Here is a 27,062-nt window from a genome sequence, read left to right as displayed (position 1 = left end):
AGCGAGGCTGCGCGGCTCCCGAGCCATGGGGCGGCTGCTGGCGCTGAGCTTGCTGGGGATCGCGCTGGCGCTGCTGGGCGAGAGGCTCCTGGCGCTCAGGTAGGGGCTGGGGGCCCTCCCTGGTCCGCAGGGTCGGGATGCCGGGGCTGCGGGGGCGCGGGGACCCTCGTGCTGGGGCCCGGGGCCGGGGACGCTCTCTGCCGGCTCTGCTCCCCGGCCCGCCGAGCGCCACCACCCCACCCCCAGCCGCTCGCAAAACCCCACACAGTTTGGGCTGGATCGCGAGACTTCCTGGAGAGTTTACAAGCTTTTGCTGCTCACAAAGTTCTTTGCTACCTAGGTTGACGAGCTGTGCTAGTGCCGTGCAATTTACTCAAGGGCAAACCTCGTGCTTTAACTTGAAAACAACACTATTACTCATGCACTGAAACTTTAATTATAAAGATTTATTTCAGGTCACGGATCCTGCTTCTCTTTGGTGCCCAAACCAGCCTCTGTCTCTAACAAAGTTGTTCTCCATCCCTCCCCTGCCGCGTTGGAGAAGCTTCTTCCGCTCTCTAATCTTGGCGCGGTAGATCAAAAATACTTGAAATATTCAGCTACTGTTCTTACATCACTTCCTTATTTATCTCCTCGTCCAGGAACCGTGAAGCCAGAATGCCAAACAGGACACGCCTAGTCCTTCTCACATTTTACTTATTATTAAAAAAAACGCTGCAGGCAGATGTCACAGTCTCCAAATTATCAATTCAAATTATATAAGCCTCACGCGAAAGAATTCCAGAAATGCTGAGCATCTGTTCTGTATGCTGTGCTCTCTTAGGCTCCTGTAATAGAGCAAGGCACCGTTCTTACCCTATTAAAGGGAAGAGAGAAATAAGACAGACGGATAAACTAGGATGTTCAGTGTAGCATTGTTAGGCTCGTGTGCGACTCTTTGCAACCCCATGAACTGTAGCCTGCTAGGCTCCCCTATCCATGGGATTCTCCAGGCAAGAATACTGGAGTGGATTGCCGTTCCCTTCTCCAGAAGATCTTCCTGACCCAGGGATCGAAGCCAGGTGTCCTGCATTGCAGCAGATTCTTTACCATCTGAGCTACAGGGACGATCAGGATGTTCAGGACAGGTACAAACCAACCTCTATAGGCTTAAGGAGGAAAAATGACAACTCCTGAAGTTGAAGCTCAGGAGGAAGAGACATTTGACATTGTCCTGGAAGGATGGGTGAAACCCAAGTGGGGAGGAAGGAGGCAGTCCCAGATGGAGGCTGGAGCATGAACAAAGGAGCTGATGTGGGGAAGTTTGGATCTGAGGGGAGCTTAAAGTTAAGGGATGATAACAGTAGGGATAGGTGAAGGATAGGTCTGGAGATGCTTATTAAAGGTATGCTGAGAAATTGGGGCCTGCTTTGATGGGCAAAAGGGAACTGTCGGTGTTTGCTGTGTGTGCTTTATTTTTTAAACAGGAACCTGTTTAAACTTTCTAAGCATAATCAGCTGGACTGTGTAGAGCCGACCTGGAGGCTGGATTGGAGTAGAGCAGTGATTCTCAATCCTGGCTGTGCCTTAGGATCTTCAGGAGGCCTGCTGTCTGGACTGCACCCCCAGCAGTTCCAATCCTGTTGCTCTGAGTGGGGCCCAGGCATGAGTACTTTTTATTTTTAAAAATTCTCCTGATAATTCTCATATGAAGTTAGAGTTGACAAGTACCAGAATGGAGAGTAAAAAGACCTGGAGAAACTAGTTAAAGTATTGCAGTGTCTGGCCCAAACTCTGGAAGCCTCAGGGATGAGGGGTAGGTCAAAGGTGATGCTATAGTTTCCAGCTCAACTGGCTTGGCTGTAGCTTCATCTGCTCTAGAGAAACACCAGGAGAACAGTGTCTGTGCGACAGGAAGGGTCAGAGTCGGAGGAGGAACGTTCACTGGTAAGAAATGGACACACTGAGCTTAATTTTCATGTTATATAAATGACTGTCCTGTTCTGCAGAAGGTTATTGAGTTGGATGATTTTGTATGATCTATCCAGCTCCCAGTTTCAAAGACAAGACCATTAAAATTCACAAGCTTATTAGGTTATCCCTATAGTTCAAACCACCAGTGTTTCTATTAATTGAAGTTTTCTTAGTTTATAATTTTTTCTTCTTAATAATCATAAGGCTTTAAATTTAAGTCCCTTTGAATTGGTCCTGGGTGTTCTTTGGAAGGAATGGTGCTAAAGCTGAAACTCCAGTACTTTGGCTACCTCATGCGAAGAGTTGACTCACTGGAAAAGACTCTGATGCTGAGAGGGATTGGGGGCAGGAGGAGAAGGGGACAACAGAGGATGAGATGGCTGGATGGCATCACCGACTCAATGGATGTGAGTTTGAGTGAACTGTGGGAGTTGGTGATGGACAGGGAGGCCTGGCATGCTGCGATTCATGGGGTCGCAAAGAGTCGGACACGACTGAGCAACTGAACTGAACTGAACTGAACTGAATGATAAATATGGTTGCAAACCTAAGAAAAAGTAGATAAATCTTATTTTTACAGACTGTACCTGATGGGTCATTTAAAATTTAATGTGTCTCTTCTTTATAAAGGCTTGACTATAATAAACTTTATTTAGCAGTGACGTCACAGGGTTGTAACCTCATTGGACAACTGAAGCCTCATATTGGCTGATGTGAGAAGGTAAGGGGAATGATGGATGGACAGATCTAGCAAAGAAAAATGCAAGACACCTAGTCAAACTGGAATGTCAGATAAACAACAAATCTTTTTTTTAGTATAAACATACCCCATGCAATATTTGGGATGTAATTATACTAAAATAGTATTCATTATCTATCTGAAATTCAAATTTAACTGAGCATCTCACATTTTATCTGGCAACCCTATAAGTGCAGAATCAAGTACCTACTGTTTACGAAGTTTGGTGGAGTGCTTAAACGCATAGCATTTCTCCTTTCAGTCCCTTAGAGTATTTTGAAAAGCAGCATGTTCCCACCTCCACAAAAAGAAAGGCTCTTCAAGAAACAGATTTTCGGTTTGTTTTTTTGCTCTCATCCGGTGCCTTCTATTTCATTATTCTATTTTCAGAGATGGTACTTTGGCACTCAAGTTTATTTCTCTCCCCCAAGGTGCCCACTTAAATTTCAACTTGGATTTCAGATAAGCAATGAATAATATTTTAGTATAAGTGTGTCATGAATAGATAAATGGAATCAGAGTTGTCTATTTCCTTCTGAACTGTAACTGGCTAACGTTCCCAGGGGAGGATGGCATATCATACCCAACTTTTCCACTCCTCCCTGCTGCTGCTGCTAAGTCGCTTCAGCCGTGTCCAACTCTGTGCAACCCCATAGACGGCAGCCCAACAGGCTCCCCCATCCCTGGGATGTTCCAGGCAAGAACACTGGAGTGGGTTGCCATTTCCTTCTCCAATGCATAAAAGTGAAAAGTCAAAGTGAAGTCGCTCAGTCGTGTCTGACTCTTAGTGACCCCATGGACTGCAGCCTACCAGGCTCCTCCATCCATGGGATTTTCCAGGCAAGAGTACTGGAGTGGGTTGCCATTGCCTTCTCCGCCCTAGTTGAACAATAAAGGGGAAAACAGAAATACACAAATGTCTCCAGGCCTGTGCTCCCTATTCCAAAGTACACAGCCTTGAATGAATCATAAGACTTAAGTGCATAAGAGACCTGTGCCTGAGCAGGAAATCCAGAAATAAGCACCTGAACTTTCGGCTTGTTGCCTGACATCTTTTATGACAAGTCCACCAAGAAGCCATCCAATGAACACTTCTGAAGGGGCAGCCTGTTTTTTAGCCATCATCCTCCTTATTTATTGTGTGACTACCGTGTGCTGGTCTTAAATGGCTGTGCTGGGTCTTCATTGCTCCACGGGTTTTCCTCTAGTTGCAGGGAGTGGGGGCTACTCTCTAGTTGCGGTGCACAGGCTTTTCATTGTGGTTACTTCTCTTAATGCAGAGCATGCGCTCTAGGTGTGTGGGCTTCAATAAGTTGTAGGACGTGGGCTCAGTTGTTACAGTTCCTGGCCTTTCGAGCACAGGCTCAGTAGTTGTGGTGCAAGTTTTGCCCCACAACATGTGGGAACTTCCTGGATCAGGGATCCAACCCATGTCTCCTGCATTGGCTGGCGGGTTCTTTACCACTGAGTCACCAGGGAAGCCCTGTGTGCTAGTCTTTGTGTTGAAAGTGTCAGCAGTTCTTTGCATTAAACTAAAACAAACATTTACTGACATTTAGAAACAAAGGCCTTTGACCTTCCTGCCTTCTCCCAGTCTTCATATCTGTCTTTATATTATATATTTCCTATAGTATATCTGATAAAACTGAAGTTTGGAGAAGCTAACTAGGTAGTTCAATAGTCAGTGCCAAACCTGTACCCCAAGCCAGGTCTTCTGATTCCAGATACAGTTTGCCCCGGTTCCCTGCAGCCTCCTCTCTTGTCTGCCATTGGAGCAAATTTTCCTCAGCTTTACAAGCCTGAGCACAAACTCTGAGTTAAGTAAGAGCATTACAGGGGATGAGGGAGTAAATTCCAAGGGGTTTTACAAGTCTGTATGTGAAAGATAAAGCCCCTGTTTGAATTTAAGTCTGCACTTAAAAGATAAAGCCCCACCAGTGGTTTGTAAATTCAAAGGCAGCGTGATAAGGGACAAACCTGGTAAGAAGACTGTGTCCCCTGTTGACACACCAACCTGGTGCATCTTTACTGTTACCACAAAATGAAGCAAGATAATCACTAACCACCCCCGTCTCATTCCACTTGGAAGGTAATGCCCTTTCCTGAGTGAAAGAAATAGAGAGTCCTTTCATGCTAATGACTGTTGGTTAAGGGTTCATGCCTTATAGCCAGATAGCCTGAATTTTCCACTATTTACCTGACTGGTTGGCTTTTTATTCACCTTTCTGTGCCTCAGTGTCCTAATCTGTAGGATGGGGGTAATCATATTTTATGCTCCATATAGGGGCTGTAAAAAAATCAATGAGTTAATTCTTGCAAAATGCTAGGACAATGTCAGACACATAGTAAATGCTCAATAACTGTCACCTGTGATGATGATGTTGGAGCAGAGGTTCTTAGATTTTTGTGCTGCAGATCCCTTTGGCAGTCTGGTGAAGCCTTGACTTCTTCTCAGCATCATGTTTCTAAATGCATAAAATAAAATACACAGGATTACAAAGCCATCTTAAATACTAAGTTAATACTAACTTACTTAAATTCTACTGTCAAACTATTTGAAAAATCTAATGTAGGATATATTAAGCCTTAAATATATCTAGAGGTCGTTGAGTACCTAACAGTAGGTACTGTGAAGCCGAGATGAGTATAAATGGTATTTTGAGATATCTCCAACTGAAATGTTATGACACAACGTCTGCAGTTTCTGTTAGTGACAGTCACAGGTACTACCAGTAGAAAGCTCAGTGGTTGTTGCCTATACTCATCATCAGAAGAAACGCTCACTTTCAGTCGGAGGTTTAACTAAAGATGTGTTTTTCCCCCCATCTGAGTTCATAGACCCCTGAATTTTACCCATGGACTCCATGAAATTAAGAACCCTGATGTTGGGACTTCCCCGGCGGTCCAGTGATTAAGAATTTGCCTTGCAATGCAGGGAATGTGGGTCCGATCCCTGGTTGTGGAACTGAGACCCCACATAAGGCCTATAGACCTAAACTGACCTGCCAGAGGTCATGCAGGCTTATGGCTATGACAGAAACATGATCTACCTCTTTCACTACTAGCACTTTCGATACATGTTAGCCCTTCTTATTACTGATTACCTTTTATCACCCATGAGTATCAGCAGCAGCATCCTCATCACCAGTATTAACTGCTACTGCTTATGTTAGGCTAAATATACTTGTTTTGCAATAAAAATTAATTTAAAAAAATACTTGTTTTCCCTTTAAGTCACTCCTGGGGCTCATAGATTTGAGATCTTTTTTTTTTTAACTGCTTAATTTAAAATTTTTGTTGGTTATTTTATTTTTAATTTTCTATTATGCCCATATATTTTATATATTTATTTTATTCATTTCTTTTTATTTCATTGCTTTATCGCTATGTTGTTTTAAGAAATTTACTACTATTTTAGTTATATGATTCCAAATACATAGTGATTAACATTTTAATTAGAAACTTTCATATTATATATATACACGTATTTGTGAACTGCCAAGATACATAGTTGCCACTCCGTTTTGGTAATTTTGAGTTATCCAGGCTGAGGTTTCTTCCATTTTGCCGAGAAAACAGTAGCCTTCCCCATATTCAGCGTCTAGAAGTCCGAAGAGGCAAGGGTATGAATGGAAGAGAGACAGGTGACACACGGTCATTCTGGCTCTTAGAAGTGCAGTATGCGTGAACCACTTTGAAAAATGCAGACTGCTCCGTCAGCACGATTGTCGCTATTTGTGTACGTAGAGAACACAAAGAAGGTGAGGCGGTGAGAAGAGGGGAAGCCTTCAAGCAGCAGAGCCCAGATGTGCTTGTCCACCTTGCTTGGCGGGCTGCTGCTCCAGGGCGGGAAGCTAGAGTGAAGATGCTTTATCGAAGTTCAACATTTTCTCGTTAGATCTTCACTTCTGTTTTTACAAAATGACAACAGCAAGTAGTTTTGCTAGAGTAGTTGGTGCTCCTCAACCTCTTAATAAGTATTTACGTGGCATCTCCTGTGAGCCAGGCTCTGAACAGTGCCATTTTCTCTCGGCCTGCTTTCAGTCACTGTGTCATTCTGCAGAGGGTCTGAGCAGTTATCAGCTCCCCTGGGTCTTCTGGTTCTACATCTGAGGCTCTTCCCACAACAAAAGAGCTATGAGAAGTGGGACTTGGTGTCATGTTTATATTTGCATAGGAACGTGCATTGCGAGCTGTATTTGCTGGATTATTGGCTTCATTTTTTTTTTTTTTCATAAGGAAGGTTTTATTTTATAAATAGACTTCAGCTAGACACATTTAAATTTTAAAAGGGAAATGACATGAACAAAATCATAGAAGCTGAAATGCACAGTTCTTTTTCTGGGTATAGTTAGAAAATCAGTTTATGTAAATGGTATGAGAGACAGTACTTCCATGTGAAAATCTGCCACATGAAATGGTCACATCCTGAGGGAAGAGCACAGTGGCCCAATTTATGGCCCATGTTCACAGAGAGAACTCTGTGATATGCATTTTTATTTTAACTTCGGTTCTGGTGCTATTTTATGTTCCTACCCTTGTTTTCCATCTTCTCCTTTATCCGTTTTAGATTTGTGCTGTGTTTTTTTTTTTTTTTTGTATTGCTGTAAGCCTCTTTAAACCCTTTCTGCTACAAATCAGGGATATATAAACAGATAGATTTTTTTCTTTTTTAAACAGGAATCGACTTAAAGCCTCCAGAGAAGTGGAATCTGTAGACCTTCCTAATTGCCACCTGATTAAAGGAATCGGTGAGTCTGAGAAAATGCTTGTTACACAGCTCACATTGTTTGGCCACTAACACTAAAAAATTCACTAAGAGTATTTTGGCACATAATTACTGTTTATCAGAGGAAAAATCACATTAGATCAGCAAAACCTTTTCATCTCTTTTGATCTCATGTACCCTGTATTTCTTCTCTCTTACTCTCACTGTGATTTATTAATGATTTGTTCAACCCTATGTGTGTTGTTAGATTTCTTGCTTGTTTCGTGACTTTGCTGAACCATTTTTGTCAGGTCTGCATTCTTTGTCATGTGTGGCAACTGAATTCTATGTAACATTAGCCCAGGAGTGAGTTGGTGAAAGTAAGCCAGAAGGAAGAGAAGTTATAGAAAATAAAAATCTCCTAACAAAATCTCCACTTCCCACAAATATTACTCAGCTATAAAAAAGAATGAAAAATGCCATTTGCAGCAACATGGGTGGAAGAGAGATTATCATACTAAGTGAAGTAAGCCAGACAAAGACAAATATCATATGATACCACTTATATGTGGAATCTAAAAAATTACACAAATAAACTTATGTGTAAAACAGAAACAGATCCAGAGACAGGGACTTCCATGGTGGTACAGTGGATAATAAGCCACCTGCCAATGCAGTGTATACGGGTTCGATCTCTGGTCCAGAAAGATTCCACATGCCACAGAGCAGCTAAGCTGGTGTGCCACAAGTACTGAGACCACGTTCTAAAGCTCCTGAGCTACAGCTACTGAAGCCTGCGTGCCTAGAGTCCACGCGCCATAACAAAAGAAGCCACCACAATGAGAAGCCTGGGCACCACAGGAGTCCGCCCCGCTCACCGCAACTATAAAAGGCTTGTGCACAGCAGTGAAGACCTAGCACAACCAAAAGTAAAGAAAGAATGAATAAATAAATTTTTTATTTTTTAAAAAAGAAATAGATCCCCAGACATAGAAAACAAACTTTTGGTTATCAAAGGGAAAAGGGGAGGTTGGGATAAATTAGGAGTTTGGGATTAATATATACACACTACCATATATAAAATAGATAAGCAATAAGTGAAGCACAGGGAACCCTGGTGTGCTGCAATCCATGGGGGTGCAGAGAATCAGATACAACTTAGCGACTGAACGACAACAACAAGGTCGTGTATTGTGTAGCACAGGGAACTATACTCAGCATTTTGTAATAACCTGTAATGGAAAAGAATATATATATGCACATACAACTGAATCACTATGCTATATACATAAAACTAACACAACACTGTAAACCAACTATACTTCAATAAAAAGTAAATGATTAAATTTTTAAAAAATTTCCATCTCCCACAAAAATAACCTCAGACACAGAGTTTCTATTTTATCCTTTCTGGTATTTCCAGTGCAAATCCAAACAAATATATGCATATACATTTATATCTCTTTTTTCACAAATGACCTCTTAGTATAAAATTGTATTCTGCAACTTGCTTCATTCTGAACATGAAGAGATTTCCACATTAGCACTTGTAATAGACCTACCTCATTCTTTTTAATATTTGCATGTACCATTATGATTTAACCAGTTCCTTAATGCACATTGGAATGGTTGCGGTTTTTTGCAACTACAAGCAAATCAGTGAACATCATCATGTATATAGCTCTTGCATCTTTTTTACATGAAGGATAGTTTTCAATAGTGAGATTATTGTTCAGTTAGCACATATATTTAAAGTGTTGATAAGTGTTTGCTAAATTGCCCTCGAGTTGGAACACGAATAAACTCAGGACCTCATATTTACAACCACATTCACTCCAGACAGGATTCATAATGCACTTCTGTCAAAGTAGTGGAACTTTTCTGGATCATACAAAGAAGGCCTCAATTTCATGCCATGCCATGCTCAATCATTTTAGTCGTGTCCAACTCTTTGAGACCCAATGGACCTCAGGCTCTCACCTGGCTTCTCTGTCCGTGGGATTCTCCAGGCAAGAATACTGGAGTGGGTTGCCATGTTTTCCTCTGGGAATCTCCCCGACCCAGGGATCGAACTCTTGTCTCTTGCATTGCAGACAGATTCTTTACTGCTGAACCACCAGGAAGCCAATTCATGGAACCTGTTAGTTCTCAGAGCAGCCTTTTCTACTTGAGAGTTTCTTTCTGGTTCTGCCCCCTCTCCTTCTCTATACATCTGTTTCCTCTGTGCTCTTGTCTCCTTTTCCCATTGCTACTTCTGTATTTTTTCCTAGTCCTGTCTCCCTTCACTAGACTCCTTGACGTCTTTCTCCTGGGGTTTCCCCTTTTTGTTTTTTGCCCAAACACTGAGCAGGAAGATACAAACTCGGTGTCAAATACCCAACTGTTGGATTGAAAAGGCCTATACTGGATAATGCAGACTGTCCTAAAATTCAGGTTGTCTGAAGTCCTGAGAAACTCAGCAAATGCATCCTTCTTTCTGGCTGCAAGCAGGAAGAGCTCTTTGGAACTGGTCACTCAGCAGAAGCCAGATGGCAGCTGAGAGAGACCTGTTCAGGTTGGGAGGTTGAGTTAGCGATCCTGGAGGTTACTTTTGCTACCGAGTTAATAATTGTAAAATTATTAAATAGCCTTGCATCTGTGAAGCCCACCTTCTGTGGATTCAAGTCTCAGGGCAGATGACACTACAGGACAGACTGCCAAGTGCATTGCTGCTGCAGCTCACTGGGACAGAGAGCTCCTCGGAGAAAAACAAGTCCAACAACATTTGTATTCTGAACAGGCGTCCGACTGTGTTTGTGACCTTTATGTCGTGATGTGTGCGAGCTGCTGTCTGCAGTTGGGAAGAATGAGGAAATATGTCACCTGTGGCCCCTCTTGTGAAGCATTTAATGTCTCTGAGGCACTTCAAAAGGCAGTGGAGCGAAGACGTTGAATGATTAGAAGCACATTTGGGATACATTTTTAGATCTAATTAGAATTGTATTTTTCTTTTTTTTCCCTTTCTTCTTTACTTTTGCTCTCTGGTTAGCATACACTATGTGAACATTTGTTGAGTGCTATGTCAGGGATGCATAATGGTTAATAATAGCTTGTGGTGATATGTTTTTAACAATGGTTGCTTATTCATTGGTCTTTGACTACAAAGGATTAGTAGGGTATACTTTCCCATATGGGCAAAAGCAACTTCTCATGGTAGGCAGCAGGAATACAGGGGTTCTGTTTTTTAGTTTCCACTTTGGGAACAGTAGCAGCCACGCACTTGAGGCCAGCTACTACCTCCAGGAGGTACGACCATATCCCCTGCCCCACCCCTCCCCATCCACATCAAGATACGCACACAACACACACTTACACACATCAAGGCTACATTCATCATGACTGGAAATAAGCTCTTAGGTGCTTTATACATATCATATCATCTCATGTCTGTTTTAATAAATAAATAACCACTGCCGCTGGAGAAGGAAATGGCAACCCACTCCAGTATTCTTGCCTGGGAAATCCACGGACAGAGGAGCTTGGTGGGCTACAGCCGATAAGGTCACAAAAGAGTCAGACATGACAGCAATCACCACCACACATCATACAGGATATGTGCCTTCAGGGAGGTCAGAAAGTAAGGTCACTACTTATTCCATTTTTTGTTTCTTTATTCCTTTCTAGTGTATCTAACAGAAACTAAGATTTGGCATAATATCTATATCTAAATAATAAAAAATATGCTTAAAGAGCTATTGAATTCTATTTGAAGTTTAAAACATTTTAAAATGTCTTTGAAAATGCTGGCATTCAGAGTCCTGTACTAAAAATTTTGAATGGATTATTTCTCGAGTTAATAAATCATTTTATACACTTGGTAGTCAAGGTTTTTATAACTGCTGCTTGAGAGATTTTTTTGTTTTTTAAGCATTAAAGTTTGTAGCTCTTATCATCAAGTACTTTGCAATTTACCTATGAAAAGGGAAGCAGAAAATCTCACTGTGTGAGATACGGATATATTTTTTGTTTTTCTTTCTATAACAGATAAGGATCTAAGGCTCAGAGAGGTTAAATTACTTTAGCAATTTTTTTTCAATATAGTATCTTCTCCCAGAGTCATTAACACATATATCTGATTAATAAACAAAAAAAGTGGAAAATAATAGGCTACATTACATTTTGGATACTCTGTTGGGTATGAAGGGCTGATCAGCTATTATAAAGTTACAGTAAGTAACTTACAGAAGAAAGAAATTGATTTTCTTTTATGTGACAGTCCAAAGACAAGCAAATGGCCTAGCGTTATTAGATGACTGTATTTCATGTGGTCATTCTGAGACAAAGGCTGATGAAGCAACACAGCTATCTTCAACGTATCATCTTGGTCCAAGACTAGAACTCCAGTTGTTGCCATTTCCCAGCAAGAAGGGGTAGAAAGAAAATTTACCTAGACATTTTTACTCTATTTTACCCAGTATTGCATACACCTTGTACTTTAATGTCTCATTAACCTGAACTCAGACAAACAGCCACCTTTATCAGCAAGAGAGACTTCTCTGATGGCTCAATCGGTAAAATATCTGCCTGTAATGCAGGAGAATTGGGTTTGATTCCTTGGTCAGGAAGATCCCCTGGAGAAGGGAATGGTAACCTACTCCAGTATCCTTGCCTGGGAAATCCCACGGACAGAGGAGCCTGGCAGGCTACAATCCCTGGGGTCACATAGGGTCCAATTCGAACGAGCAAGCACACACATGTTGCCATGTACCAGTAGCTGAACAGGAATAAGGGAAGTATGGATCCTGGGGAGGGGTTAGCCATCTCTGACACAGAGAATTGCTAAAAAAATAAGAAGGGATCAAAATCAGATGTGCTAAGTTACAAGACTTTCTAGAGAAAGATGGTTTGAAAGAGGTTTGAAAGAAAAGTACAACATATGAATTGATAAAGATCTTGGTGAAAGGCATGGAAGAAAACATTTTAAGGAAAAAGCCAATGTATAGAATCGACCACAGCTGGATTTACAAAGTCAAGTGTTCTCAAAAAGGAATCAAGGAATGGTTCTGACAGAGAAATTTCATTAAATGCTAGGTTGTATTTGTTTCTATGTACTTTTAAGTGAGAACAAAAGTCTTGAATCCCAGCTTCCCAGTTTGTGATCTTAACCTTTCAAAGGCTCAATATTCTCTACTCTAAAATAAGAGATAATATTATCACTTCTTAGAGTTAGGAAAATTATATGAATTAACATGTGTAAAGTACTTATAAGGAGCCTGGTACTTGGTGAACACAATATATGTTGATAGTTATAACTGTTACTACCAATGCTACTACTGTTTCTGTTATTGAATCAGAGGAGGAAAAACATCTCCAGCTTTGACTACTTTTACAATAATCATACTGAAAGGGTGTTATGAGATGATAAAGGCCTACTGTTGTATTGGCTACAGAAGGGAAGATGGGGGAGTAGATCTGGAAAATATTCTAAAGAAGCTACAGATATGACTTTTCCCCCTTGAAATTAGGCAACAGGATGAAACAGAAGTTGCAATGGGTCGAAGTGAACATATCTTTTAAAAACGCTGCTCTCTTCTTGATTATTGAAAGAATATGTTTTGTAGAAATTTTTAAAACAAAGAAAAGTTTAAAGAGTAAAAGGAAAATCACTCAACCCAAAATCCCACCACCCAAAAAAACATGGTTAGTTTTTTTTGTACGTATCTTTTCTTTGCTATGTGTGTAGGCATGTACACATTGAAATTGTCTTAAATAATTTTTCAAGAACAACAAATTTTAATTAATTGAGCTCCTACAAAATGGATCTAGAAAGCAGCACTTGGGCTAGAATTCTGTGTGCACATGTGTGTTCCTATGTTTGTGTTTTTGTGTGTATATGTGGTAAAGGGTTCCTTGGTCTTTGCTCTTTACCAGTTGAGAAGCACCATGGAAATTTTGGTGGTTATCACAGACCCAGTTTTGAATCTGCTGAAAGCATAGAACCTTTTTCACAGAAGATAGCTGTACATGTACAGGACATTTTGCATTGCAGAATTTCAGAGGGCTCATAGAGTCTTTAAAACCCATTTGTGGCTCCACAGACCCAAGGTTAAGAACTCCTCCAGCACACTGTGCTTAGACATAGCTCTCCACTTTCTGAGACAATAAGCATATGGGTCATCTTTATGAAGTGAAGTTCTTGACTTTTTCTTTTTTTTTGCTTTTCTCCACTGTGATGGAACAAGCAACACTAGAGGCAGTGCAGCTAAATGCAAACTCAGGAAGCAAAACCCAAATAGCTGGATAGGTGCTGTTTGTTTTTGACAACCTAGAAATAGTCTTGGAGACATACTCTGGAGAGGGCTTAAAGGGGAAGACTGAATTTTGTGGACTCAAAGAATGCGTCATGATTTGCCTTAATCTAAGCCATTTTTCTTCTTTTCTGTGTTTGGGTCTATTATCTGTCCATGGAATTTACACAGTGAGACCACTGGGAAGGTCTTATGTCTAATTATTTGCTGTGCTGTGTGGAGTGTACTGCAGACAATCAATAAACAATCAATAGTAATTGTAGTCTGTCTCAGAGACTGCGTTGAAGCTTCAACTGGCTTTAGGTGCATGGTATTTTTCATTAATTTTCTTTTGCCAGTTTTTTTTTTTTTAATCTAAAACCTAAATTTAAAGATTAAACAGAAAGCTCTTTGCTTATGAGATCGAACAGACATTGTTTTTTAAAGAGGGACTATATAATCCCAGGTGTTTTATCTCTGGTAATGAGAGAAATGTCTGTGCTTGCTTCAGACTGAATGAGCCGAGAAAGGGACAAGATATTTGCATGGTTAAATGATGATGAGTCCTTCATTCTGAAAGTAATAGTCCCCTGATGGCAATTACTTTTGTATAGACATCTGGCTGTTTATCATAAGAGTAGGCAGATGTCAACTTTTTTGGTCTCATAGCTAGAAATGTAGTGATTACTTGACTTTGATTTGAATAAACATAAAATATCTAACATTTGAAGTCAGAAGTTCACTGCAGGAAAAGATTTGGACTGACGTTTATTAAAGCGAGTGGTTCCTTGGAAGAAAAAATCAGAACCGTGCTGAAAGATACAGACACTGATAAAGTAAACAAAGCTCTACCTAACAAATCACAGAATTTGAACATGACATCTATCTATTTCTTGAACTTAACAGAAGCCGGCGCTGAAGATATTGACATACTTCCCAACGGTCTGGCTTTCTTTAGTGTGGTGAGTATCTTCCTTCTCCGTCTCAGTGGAAGAAATACAAGAAAGTTTGATGAGGCCTGCAAAGCAGTCACTTGTTTTTAAAGTTCCTCACTTTCAAAATTATATTCTGAAAACAAAAGACAGGTCAAACAGGATCTTGGAAATTTACCTCCCGCTTCTCTAAATATAGGGATGAAAACGTCTTTGCCCCTTGACTTATTACTCTTTATGTCCCCACTGCCTTGCACTAAAATATTCCAGTGCAATCTGTGTTTGTTATTAAAAATGATATCTGGAGCATGACTGTGGACATTGATAATACATTATGCTATTTTAAATGCAGCATATACCTTTCTTTCCATTCAACATTCAATTTAAAGCTAGCATTCTTGCTGTTATTTATTTTTGAACAATATATTAACTCCCAAAGAAAAAGCCAGTGCTTTTTCTTTCTTTTCACTGCTGAAAGGTCTATATCATCACTGGAAAGTCATTGACTGAGTTTACCCTTCACTTTTGCCTTAATTTTTATAACCTGAAAAGTAACAATCTTTTCAGGCATGTATTTTAAAGACTTTCAAATGGATTGGCCAGAGTGATGCTAGGTTATACCAATATGCATTCTAATTGGAAAACCGTATGTGTGGGCCAAAGAGGAAGTTCTGCCTCTCTCTCCTCCCTAGAATGGGCCAACGTGATGGACCTCAGCATCTTCATGGGTTCCATTTTTCTTGAGTAGAAGAATCCAACTTCGGGACTTCCCTGGTGGTCTAGTGGCTAAGACTCCTTGCTCCCAATGCAGGGGGCCCGGCTTTGATCCCGGGAACTAGATCCTCGTACCACAACTAAGAGTTTGCAGGCTGCAACTAAGATACAGTGCATCCAAATAAATAAATATCTTTTAAATAAAGAAAAACGTATCCAACTTTGAAGGCAGCCTGTAGGTATTCTGTTCCCTCTCAGCAGCCATTATTTTCAGACTCTGAGACTCAGGGAAAGATGTGAAAAACTTGGAGATGCTTAGAAGACAGTAGCGACACTAACAAAATAGCTGTCAGACTTATGAGAAAGGTGAGAGAACGCAGCTTAGATGAGAATGAGGGTTAGAGCACTCTTCGGGTTCTTGATGGTTCTTATGTGAAAGCCTGTGAGCAGCTGCTTGTTTACCATGGAGGAAGAAAAGAAATACTGTAAGTTTTGGCAGAAGCTTGGATATTTATATTAAATTTTCAAACTACAACTTTAAAAGAAAAATTGTAGTTAATTACCTACTCACAATGAGTAAAATGATGTTTCTGGGAGGACTCTGGGTTTGTGTAGAAGCATGTGCTTGCACATGTGGCTTACAGTCTTAGGGAAAAGCGCTGAAATTCCTCATCAGCATTGTACATAACCAAAGACACAAATATCTAGAGTAAAGGAGAAAGCAGTTGCTTGTCCCCCCCCCTTTTTTTTTCCCCAAAGAAGCTGTTCTTGGGTAATCCAGAAGTCATCTATTTCAAGATTTTATACCCATAAAAATAAATTTGAATTAGGAGAAGCAAGGTCTTCAAATATGTAAATCGACAGCCATTTTTAGTTGAGAGATCTAATATAGTCACAGTGATCTTGTAGTCAAGTCAACAGAATTTCTTCTGCATGATTTTCTTTTATCCTTCCTTGGTTATATGACTTTTTACTGATTTAAAATGATTTACTTTCATTTTACTGATTTTAAAAATTTACTCAGCATTGTCTCTAATATTTCCTAGTATGTTGCTCCTTTCTAAATGAATAACTCCTACATCATGGCATTTGTTTATTCTTCCAAGCACTGTAGCCCATTAACCCATCCCATTCAACAATTAGGGGCAACCTCAAAACTAACACCACATTTAATGAGGACTTGGATGACATAGAATAGAATAGAGATTTAAATGACAGTGTAAATGTACTTGAAACTGCTGAACTGTACACTTAAAAATAGTGATAATGGTAAATTTTATGTTATGTATATTTTATCACAAGTGGAAATAAAATTTTAAAAAGAGATAAAAACAGGTTTAAATGATATCTTAAATTAAGATAATTATGGAGTGTTACTGGGGCTTCCCTGGTAGCTCAACTGGTAGAATCTACCTGCAATGCAGGAGACCTTGGCTAAATTCCTGGGTTGAAAAGATCCCCTGAAGAAGGGTTAGGCTACTCTTTCCAGTATTATTGGGCTTCCCTGGTGGCTCAGAGGGTAAAGAATCCGCCTGCAATGCGGGAGACCTGGGTTCCTTCCCTGGGTTGGGAAGATCCTCTGGAAGAGGGTGTGGCAACCCACTCCAGTATTCTTGCCTGGAGAATCCCCGTGGACAGAAGAGACTGGCAGGCTACAGTCTATAGGGTCACAAAGACTTGGACATGACTGGGCAACTAAGCGCACATGAAGAGTTATTACATCCCTGGCAGAGCTTCCTGCGCATCGACACTCTATTGTTTATGGTACGTTGATAAAGAAGAGAGATTATTAACCACTGAACTGTCAGTGCCGTGGAACAATGGCATAATCCAGTTTATTCTGTTTGCTGGATCTTGAAGTTGTATTATTTGATAGATATTTTTTAATTGGAGAAAATGTGTATTAAATACAATTTAAGCATAAAGTAAGGTTTGGGGGTAGGTTTTTGGACTTCGCTGGTGGCTCAGATGGTAAAACATCTGCCAACAATGCAGAAGACCCAGGTTTGATACATGGGTTGGGAGGATCCTCTGGAGAAGGAAATGGCACCCCACTCCAGTACTCTTGCCTGGAAAATCCCATGGATGGAGGAGCACGGTAGGCTGCAGTCCATGGGGTCGCAAAGTGTTGAAACTTGGAAAGATATTCTTTTAAATTTGCATAAAGTATGACTTTAAAATTTTAAAAGAGAAAAGACCTCAATTATTTCAGTGAGTGCTGAACAAGCATTAAATAAAATTCAATTCTCATTCCTGATTAAACCCTCAAAAAAAAAAAAACTAGAAGTAGAAGGAAACTTCCCAGAAACCTACAGCAAACATCATTCTTAGTGGTGAAACATTCACTGCCTTCCCATTAACGTTTAGAAAAGGAAGAAACTGCCCTAAAATGCTGTAACCATCAGTAATCTACTAATGTTTTTAATAACCCAAGAAAACAAGAAAAAGAAATACGATGTAGGAAAAAGGACAAAACTGCCATTAACTTCAAGCGTGATTACTTGTTTTTCTAAACAGTCCAGGAGATTAAACTGACAGACTCTTAGACCTAATAGGAAGTTCAGTGAAATGGTTGGATTCAAAACGAACATATAAAACTCAATGACTTTCCCATGCGCTAGGAAAAACCAAATAGAAATGTAGTAGCAGTAATACTACTACTACAGCTACTATTAATAAGATTTCATTTGAATAGCAACTTGATTTCTGAAATTTATACATAAAAATAAATGAGCAGATATATTTAAGATTATTTTGTAAAGGTAAAGCAATGTGGTGTGGGATAAATATATAGTATGTATAAATACATATATAGTATATACTAATATATATGTAATGAATAAAGCTGTAGTAATTAACAAGTTGCATATTAGCACAGAAATAGGGCACAAGTCCCCAAATAGACCAATATGTAAACAAGGATCTAGTACATGATAAAAGCAACATTTAGAATCAGTGGGGAAAGGACAGCCTGAGTACCTGCCATGCACTGACAAAGTTCCAACGGGGAGAGGATGGATATGTGTCAGAGAGCAGTTTATTCCCTCCCTCAACTCTGAGTTATCTCATGTCCACCAACCTTCTGGTTACCCTCTGAGGAGACTAAACCCCTCATCTCTGTCTCAACTCAGAAATATCAGTCCATGGGGTGGCTAGAGTCAGACACAACTGAGTGACTTCACTTTCACGCATTGGAGAAGGAAATGACAACCCACTCCAGTGTTCTTGCCTGGAGACTCCCAGGGATGGGGGAGCCTGGTGGGCTGCCGTCTATGGGGTCGCACAGAGTCGGACACGACTGAAGCGACTTAGCAGCAGCAGCAGCAGCAACTATAAATAAGTGATACTTTGGCTAAAGGTGCTGGCATAAAGCTAGAAACACAAAGAAAGCAGAGATGAAACAATAAGAAAATAATAATTGGGGGGTGGAAGGCTGAAAGCCAAACAGTATAGTTGCTACTTTAGTCCATAAAAATACTTAAGCCTTTATATTTAACTTTTGCTCTGTTTTCAAAAGGGTCTAAAATGTCCAGGCCTCCACAGTTTTGCACCAGATAAGCCTGGAGGAATACTAATGATGGATCTAAATGAAGAAAACCCAAGGGCACTGGAATTAAGAGTCAGCCGTGGATTTAATTTGGCTTCATTTAATCCACATGGTATCAGCACTTTCATAGACAGTGGTAAGAACTGATGAGCTACCAACATTAAAAAAAAAACAAAAACAATGGTTTGCAAATAACTGGAAAATAGATTTGGATCATATCTGTATAAGAGAACAATTAACTCATGAATTGTTTCTATATCCTTCATACAAATAAGTCCAACATTCCCTCTTCAGCTGGCAGTAAGTTATACTACATTTTGAAATTTCTAATAGTTATTAATTATACCTGAAAGAATGTTTAGATTTCATAACCTTTTCGTATATCTATTTTCATTGCATTGAAAAAGAGCTATATTTCTAAGTTAAACTATAAACAGATTATCCATGGATTCTGTATATGGAGTGAGAAACACTCTTTCTTAAAGGTCAGGAGACCAATGATCAGAAATAAGACTAGACAGACAGTGATGGGAAAGATAGGGAAGAAGAATGATCTGTTAGGTCCTCTAACAGCTTATACATTCAGCCTTTCCTTGCCTGTGGTATTTAAATGTCAGTGTCTACCCAGAGGTCCTGTGGTTATATCTTGTAAATGAACTCTGTTCTCTCATTTTTTTAGATGACACCGTTTATCTCTTTGTTGTAAACCACCCAGAATTCAAGAATACAGTAGAAATTTTTAAATTTGAAGAGGAAGAAAATTCTCTTTTGCATCTAAAAACAATCAAACATGAGCTTCTTCCAAGGTAATTAGTCCTTTTGTTCATTCTCAGATTTATTGCTGCCTTTTTCAGATATTCCATATCATGGTCCTTTCATCTTTTGTAAGAGTTGAAATACATACATACATACATACACACACACACATAAACAAATACATATATTTATATGTATATGTGTATGTATAGTTTCCTTGCAACTTTACTTTTCATTAATATTTACATGAATGTAAAATTTTGAATGAAACCAGTATTTTAGCCATGGCAAAATTACATTATCCAAACTCAAGTCAGTATTGAAGTGATTAAATTGTACACAGATTTTTAACCCCCAAGAAAGAGCAAATGCACATCCTTTCAAACTGGGAAATATAACAGGTTCATGAGACTTTTTTAGGTCCCAGAAAAACTTGCTCAGAATTTCTACCATGACAACCACTAACTGAATTTATATTCATATAATCTACTAAATAAAAGACGCAGGAATTGTATGGTTTCAGAGTTTTCTGTTTTAGTCTATACTGTAGAGATTAATTGTCCCTTAATTTGAAGAATGGGCTTCCCTGGTGGCTCAGCGGCAAAGAATTTGCCTGAGATGCAGGAGACGCTGGTTCCATCCCTGTGTCAGGAAGATCCTCTGAAGGGAATGCCAACCCACTCCACTATTCTCACCTGGGAAATCCCACGGACAGAGCCTGGCAGGCTACAGCCCATGAGGTCGCAAGAGCCAGCCGCGACTGAGCGACTAAACAGCAGTAGTTTCCTTGCAGAGCAGGGAAAGTTGACGTCAGTGTTCTATGCAGACTCGCTTGAGAAATGAGGAAATGCTGGCCCACAGGGGATTTGCTTTTCAGAGCCGTCTGGAGAGTAGAAGACAAACCTCACCATTGTTCCTTCTGTCACCTTCCATTTCAGATGACTCATCACACAAATAATAATAATACCTGTCCTGCCAAGGAAGAGTAGCCTGCTTTATATGGAGTTTGTATGCTTAGTATGGAACTAACATGAAATGTTTTCACAAGGTAGCCATGGGCTCCTGGCCCTACAGAATTGGAAGTGCATCACTACTTCAAGAACACAGCTGGTTGATGAATATTTTTAATGTCTACTTCTCTGTCTAGAACTTAAGTGTGTCTCTGCCAACAGTTCTTCCAAAAATTCACTTCCTAAGAAATAGGAGCTTAAGTGCCCTCCAGGCAGCCTTTGCTTTAGGGAGCTCTTTCAGAAAGAGGGGACCCACCTTCCCTGTAGCTCTGTTTTTTCTTTAACAAAGGGGAAAGCCGCTCTTTCAGAAATTTTTGCATAGGGTAATTGGAATTTAAATTTAATAACACCCTTACCTAACTGGTTTTAAAAATGTAATTGTTTTCAGCATATAAATCTCTCACCTGAAGCACCGCACTATGGCAATTTCATCATCCGTCTATCTGGAAGTGTTTATTGAGTGCCTGTTCATTCTCGGCAGGTCGGCTTTGCGAGTCAGGTAGAAATTGAACAGTCAACCTTAGTTTGACTAATAACTAAGCAAAGGAACTCAAGAAAATCCAGCAGCTGAGAAAATGGAAGCTAGGTAAATGCTATTGACAGCCCAGCCAGCTCACCAGCCCGTGAGGCTCCATCAAGCTTGTACTGTGGATAGCTGTGCCCTTCCACAGTGTTCTTAAACCTTACATTTCTTGCTGTCAAAAAAAAACACACTCTGTTGGCACAAAGTTCTTTATTCTTTGATAATAATCCTGCCATAATTGCTAAATGATCTGTCTTCAGATTACTTGGTACCATACAAAATTGTTCTCCTGCAAATGATATTATAGTAGGTTACATATGACTATACCCATGTGATCTTAGCTGAGCTTTTCCTAGGGAACCTCTTACCAAAAGTTTAAGGCACATATTGTGTAAACCTTCTGGATACTTAATCTTTAATATGGAGACCAACTGGCTTTTCATTTTCTCTCACATGTTATTTTTCTCTTCCAGTGTGAATGATATCATAGCTGTTGGACCAGAACATTTCTATGCTACCAATGACCACTATTTCTCTGATCCTTTCTTAAAGTATTTGGAAACATACTTGAACTTACACTGGACAAATGTTGTTTACTACAGTCCAAATGAAGTTAAAGTGGTAGCAGAAGGATTCGATTCAGCAAATGGGATCAATATTTCACCTGATAAAAAGTATGAGCTCTTATAGAAGTATTTTCATTTCTCTTTAGCCGTGGTGCTGGGTGAAATTCTTTACTTTGCTCTTTTTTTTTTTTAAGGCAGAAATAGCTTACCTGTTATTTTTGGTCTATGATAAATATATGTGATAACTATTACTATAATACTATAATATTATAATACGTATATGTAATATATTATTGGCCTTCCAAGGTTACTGGGCTTCCCAGGTGGCACAGTGGTAAAGAACCCACCTGTCAATGCAGGAGACACAAGAGATGCAGGCTTGATCTCTGGGTCAGGAAGATCCTCTGGAGTAGGAAATGGCAAACCACTCCAGTATTCTTGCCTGAAAAATTTCATGGACAGAGGAGCCTGGCAGGCTATAGTCTGGGGTTGCAAAGAGCTGGACATGACTGAGCACAAAGGAGAGCTTATAATTTATTATTAAATATATATATATATAATGTTTTATATAAACATATGTACTATATATTTATATATAATATATAAATATATATTTATATACAGTATTTAAATTTGGTCTATATCATTATGGGCTTCCCCATTGGCTCAGTGGTAAAGAATATGCCTCCCAAGCAAGAGACATGGGTTTGATCCTGGGGTTGGGAAGATCCTTTGGAGAAGGAAATGGCAACCCACTCCAATATTCTTGCCAGGGAAATCCCATGGACAGAGGGGCCTGGTGGGCTATAGTCCATGGGGTGGCAAAAAAGAGTCAAATAGGACTTAGAAGCTAACAATGACAGCAACTATATCATCATAGAATTTAATTTTATAAATGTAAATTTTTATAAAATGGGTTCATATTTATATATACATATTTAAATATAAGGTAGATGTTTTTCTTTTAAATAAATATATTATTGTTTTATTGGCTTTTATTGTTTTATTCCATTATAAGGATGACTGTAAACTAGCCAATTCTCTATGGATATATACGATTTTCTTTTCTGTACAAAATACATTTTTTATTTTTCTTTTACCACTGAAACTTACCCATATATTTTTAAGGAAGAACCTCCCCCCAAGGGAGAATGACAGCATAATGGTTAAATCTTCAGATTTTGGAGTCATATAGACTGAGGTTCAAATGCCTACTGGGTATTGGCTAAATCTGGAGCTATGAGCCCCTTCCCTCTGCACATTTGTACAAGTGTTTCTGTAGAACAAACTCCTCAAAATAGAACTACTCACTCAAAGAGTGCTCCTTTTAAATGTTCATTTTTATAGTGCCAAATCCACCCCCCCAAATTCTTTCATTTATATGTCCAGCTCTAGTTTACAGAAAGGATATTTTCCCCTTTTACTAGGTTAGCGCATTGAACAATTTAAACTACTACACATATAACATGAAATAAATCTGCCATCCTTGACAACTACATGTCTTTATTTTCATGACAATTTCTTCTTTATTGTTGATTACAGAAAATGGATGTAGAGTCTTTTAAATTGTCTGTAACTGACCCAATCCTACCTCTCCCACCAAGTCTGTTTTTCTCCCCGACTCTCATCTTTCAATTATGAGAATCAAACTTTCCAGTCACTCACGCTGAAAATAATAATAACAATAGGGGGTGCAGCTCTACCTCTCCTCTGACCATTCCTACCCAGCCGTTGAGCAGGGCACAGGGGTTCTGTGTGTGGCTCCTCAGCCCCTCTTCCTTTCCACTGGCACTGCTTGGCTCGGGCTCTCACTCTCACTTTCTTCCCATTTGTTCTCAGTCCACTTCCATTTTTTTTTTTGTACCATTGCCAATTTTGTCCTTCTGTGTCCCACTGCTCTTCCCAGACCTCCGGAAGAGGGACCTCTGTCCACTTCACCTTTGACTCCTCACACTGAGCCCAGCCAGGCACAAACCACATGCTTAGTGATTGCTGCACAGAACAGACCATCACACTCCAGAAATTCAGCGGACCCCAACTGCTTATCAGATCAAGGCAGGCTAAAGGGCTAGACTTTAACAGGCTAGCTCCAACCTCTCCTTTCTACTGTTTTCATACTTTACTACGCCTTACACAGGAGCTCGGTGTTTTGCAAACCTGCCTCTTTCATTCTTGCCCCTGTGTCTTTGCGCACGTGTTTTCTTTTGCCTAAAAGATGCTTTGTCCTCATATCCTCAAATCCAGTCGTTCGATCCATGTCCACTGCAGATGCCCCTTTCTTTGTAAGCCCTTCTGTTTTTTCAGGAGTTAGATATTTCTTCAGTCCCTAGACGCAAAATATGTCTTATGGTACCACCATGCTGTATTATTTGTTTAATGTGTACAGGCCATCTGATCACCACAACACACTGTAAACTTTTCAGGAAAAACAGCTGTTGTCTTCATGTTTATATCTGTCACAATACTGAGTTCATGGTTTTACCCATTATAATTGCTCAGTAGAACAGTTGCCATGGAACAGTCAATTCATCGAGGAAGATTATGGTAAAGCAGTCCATTAACTCACCCTCCTTAGAGGCAGACAAATTATTCTGAGTAGATATGTATCTCTAATGCTTGAATTTCTCAATATGTTAATAAATATGTCTTCTGTTTTATACCAAATATTTCTACATGTATATGATGCCTTGAAATATCAAATTATATGGTGGAATATAAAAGCTTTTTTTTTTTATTTGTTTTATTGCCCTTCAGTGGCAAATATCACAGACTTTATACATTTTTAAAATTTATTTATTTTTAATTGGAGGATAATTGCTTTACAATGTTGTGTTGGTTTCTGCCATACATCAACATCAATCAGCCGTAGGTATACACGTTTTCTCCCTCTTGAACCTTCTTCCCACCTCCCACCCCACAAACTTGATATTTTAAATGCTACCCTATATTATTTTTCCTTACCAATCTTTTGAAAAATAATTTAACAATTCCATGACTGTTGTAGCAGCACTGAATTGATTTTGAAAGCTTACTTTTAGATAAAAATTAACCTTTATCAGGCTTTCCTTGAGGGCCCATCATTGATTAACTTCTTGGCAGGTTATTAAGACTTATTATTCCCACTGTGTTAATGAAGCTTTATCTTGGCTTGGAGCTCTAACCAGTGTGTCCTTCCTGCAAAGGTACATCTATGTTGCTGATATATTGGCTCATGAAATTCATGTTTTGGAAAAGCACCCTAATATGAATTTAACTCAGTTGAAGGTAAAATATTTCTTTCTATATCTAAAGTTGACATTAATCTTGAAATTACATAGTCATACTATATTATAAAAATACCTCTCTTAAAACAGAATAGCCAGTGTTGCTATTCTGTTTTTTTCACTTCTACCTGTCTGTAATTGACCAAGTCTCTTGTTTCCCAAAGTCACAAGAACTGACTGATTTCATGCAGCAGTATGTTGGGAGGGCTATTTGCATCAGAGTTAGAGCCCACTCCATGAGGTACTGATGGCACCCGATGAATTCCAGTAAGAAATTTTCACAGTTGAAAAGACTAATAGATGAATTCCGAAATGAAGATTTATGCAAGTTGTCAGTTCTTTCAATAATAGATGAAGGTGGAAATTGGGTTCCACACCATTATTATTTTCTTCCTGCTTGACAACACATATTTTAGATTGATGAAGAATTTCTTATTTGAGTTTCTTGAGCTAACCGATCATTGTGCATCTTCTAAAGGGGGAAAGGAGTTCATTTTTTAGAGAGATTGATTATTGCCCTAACTTTCTTAATTCTAGGAAGAATGAAAATGACTCTAAACCAGTGTATTAAATTTATTTTATGCAATATTGGTGTTAAAGGGTGGAAGCAGGAGATGGGTATAATTTACCCACATGCATAGGGGCAAGAAAGGTTAGCCCTAAATTATCTAATCGAGGTTTCTCATGACATTTAGATGCTGACGTTTTTTCGTTTGGAAGGTACTCAAGTTGGATACCCTGGTGGATAATTTATCTATTGACCCTTCCTCGGGGGACGTCTTGGTAGGCTGTCACCCCAACGGCCAGAAGCTCTTCGTGTATGACCCGAAGAATCCTCCCTCGTCAGAGGTTTTTATAAGTTTTATTTTTTAAACCTTAATTATTCAAACCCTTTTGAACTAATAATACAATAAACTGTCCCAGGGATGGTCCGTTTAGTCCTTTTAAACCAATAATACAATAAATACGTGGCGGTTGGCTTCGTAATTGCTTTAAGCCAATAATTGGCAGAATTTCACATTGTTCAAATACTTTTAGAAAGGTAATCTTTTGATGTATTAAATGATGGCAGAAGCTAGTCAAAAGATCTTTTTTCTAAAGATGTGCCCTCCTCGTGTGGTATACTGGCAATTTTTTAAATACCTGACTTATTGTCAGCTCACTGCATGACACGACTTTTGTTCATGCTAAAGTAGGCACATTAGTGTGGAAGTTTTTCTATTAATGCTCAATTACTGTAATAACACTCAATCTGGTGTTGGCATGCAGTCACTAGATGGCTTAAGAAAGTACTTTCTTTGAGGTTTTAACAAAGTAATTTAAACATTAAAAAAAATTGCTAACTGCTATTTGCAACAGCATGTCCTCTTAATCACTGTGTCTTTGTGCAAGATTATTGATGACTGAGTGATATGGGTGGATGGTGGTTTATATTAATCCCTCATATCTCCTGAATAGGTTCTCCGCATCCAGAATATTTTATCTGAGAAGCCTACAGTGACTACAGTTTATGCCAACAATGGATCTGTTCTCCAGGGAAGTTCTGTGGCCTCTGTGTATGACAAGAAGCTGCTCATAGGCACTTTATACCACAGAGCCCTATACTGTGAGCTCTAAATGGTCCTTCTGGTATGCAGGTGTGCTAGCATCTCAACAACTAATTTTCTATGAATTGCTAATTCTGAGGGAATTTAACCAGCAACGTTGACCCCCAAATGTGTGACATACATAGTAAATTTATTTTGGCAATGAAAGAACCCCTTCAGTTCACATAGCACTTTTAACATAAAAAGAAAGTGAACAGTTTTTAAAAATGCCAAGTAAAGGTAAGAGAAGAAAGCTGCTTTCAGCTAAGTGAATACACTCTGCACAAAATAAGCCTCATGTCTGCCTTTCAACTGCCAGAGCATGAATTCCACTGAAACAGGGTAGATTATATTTCCTTAAAATGTGAGTGACCTCAGCTCCACCAGTGTGACCACTATGACTCAGAACTACTGATACATAACATGTTTTGATGTCTTATACTTACATCTTTGTTTACTATTAAAGAGTTGGAGTTACAGTAAAGACTCACTAAAATCC

At 39.4% G+C, this 27,062-nt stretch overlaps 1 protein-coding gene and 1 long non-coding RNA gene across 2 annotated transcripts in view; one reads left to right on the top strand and one right to left on the bottom strand.

The window, feature by feature from the left end:
- Positions 1-27,062, top strand: PON2 (paraoxonase 2). The gene is made up of 9 exons (NM_001013588.1): positions 1-99; positions 7,373-7,443; positions 14,573-14,628; positions 18,830-18,995; positions 19,539-19,665; positions 21,622-21,822; positions 24,897-24,978; positions 25,698-25,826; positions 26,436-27,062. The coding sequence occupies exons 1-9, from the start codon at positions 26-28 to the stop codon at positions 26,592-26,594; spliced, it is 1,065 nt and encodes a 354-aa protein (NP_001013606.1). The 5' UTR covers positions 1-25; the 3' UTR covers positions 26,595-27,062.
- The window catches only part of LOC132345067 (uncharacterized), a 36,555-nt gene continuing 14,505 nt past the window's right edge, over positions 5,013-27,062 (bottom strand). The window contains exon 3 of the long non-coding RNA XR_009494168.1: positions 5,013-5,157. This is a non-coding gene — a long non-coding RNA (uncharacterized lncRNA). The remainder of the gene's footprint in view (positions 5,158-27,062) is intronic.

This window comes from Bos taurus, chromosome 4, assembly GCF_002263795.3.
Source record: "Bos taurus isolate L1 Dominette 01449 registration number 42190680 breed Hereford chromosome 4, ARS-UCD2.0, whole genome shotgun sequence".
In the NCBI taxonomy this organism is placed as follows: Eukaryota; Metazoa; Chordata; class Mammalia; order Artiodactyla; family Bovidae; genus Bos; species Bos taurus.
Note: the sequence above shows the minus strand (reverse complement) of the source record. Positions and strands in the feature narration are given on the sequence as shown.

Bases quoted from the DNA above. Each gene is read 5' to 3' on its own strand.
- PON2 (NM_001013588.1), top strand. From the start codon at position 26: ATGGGGCGGCTGCTGGCGCTGAGCTTGCTGGGGATCGCGCTGGCGCTG. The intron at 100-7,372 runs GTAGGGGCTGGG...TTTTTTAAACAG, and splicing joins GAGAGGCTCCTGGCGCTCAG to GAATCGACTTAAAGCCTCCA. The intron at 24,979-25,697 runs GTAAAATATTTC...TTCGTTTGGAAG, and splicing joins TGAATTTAACTCAGTTGAAG to GTACTCAAGTTGGATACCCT.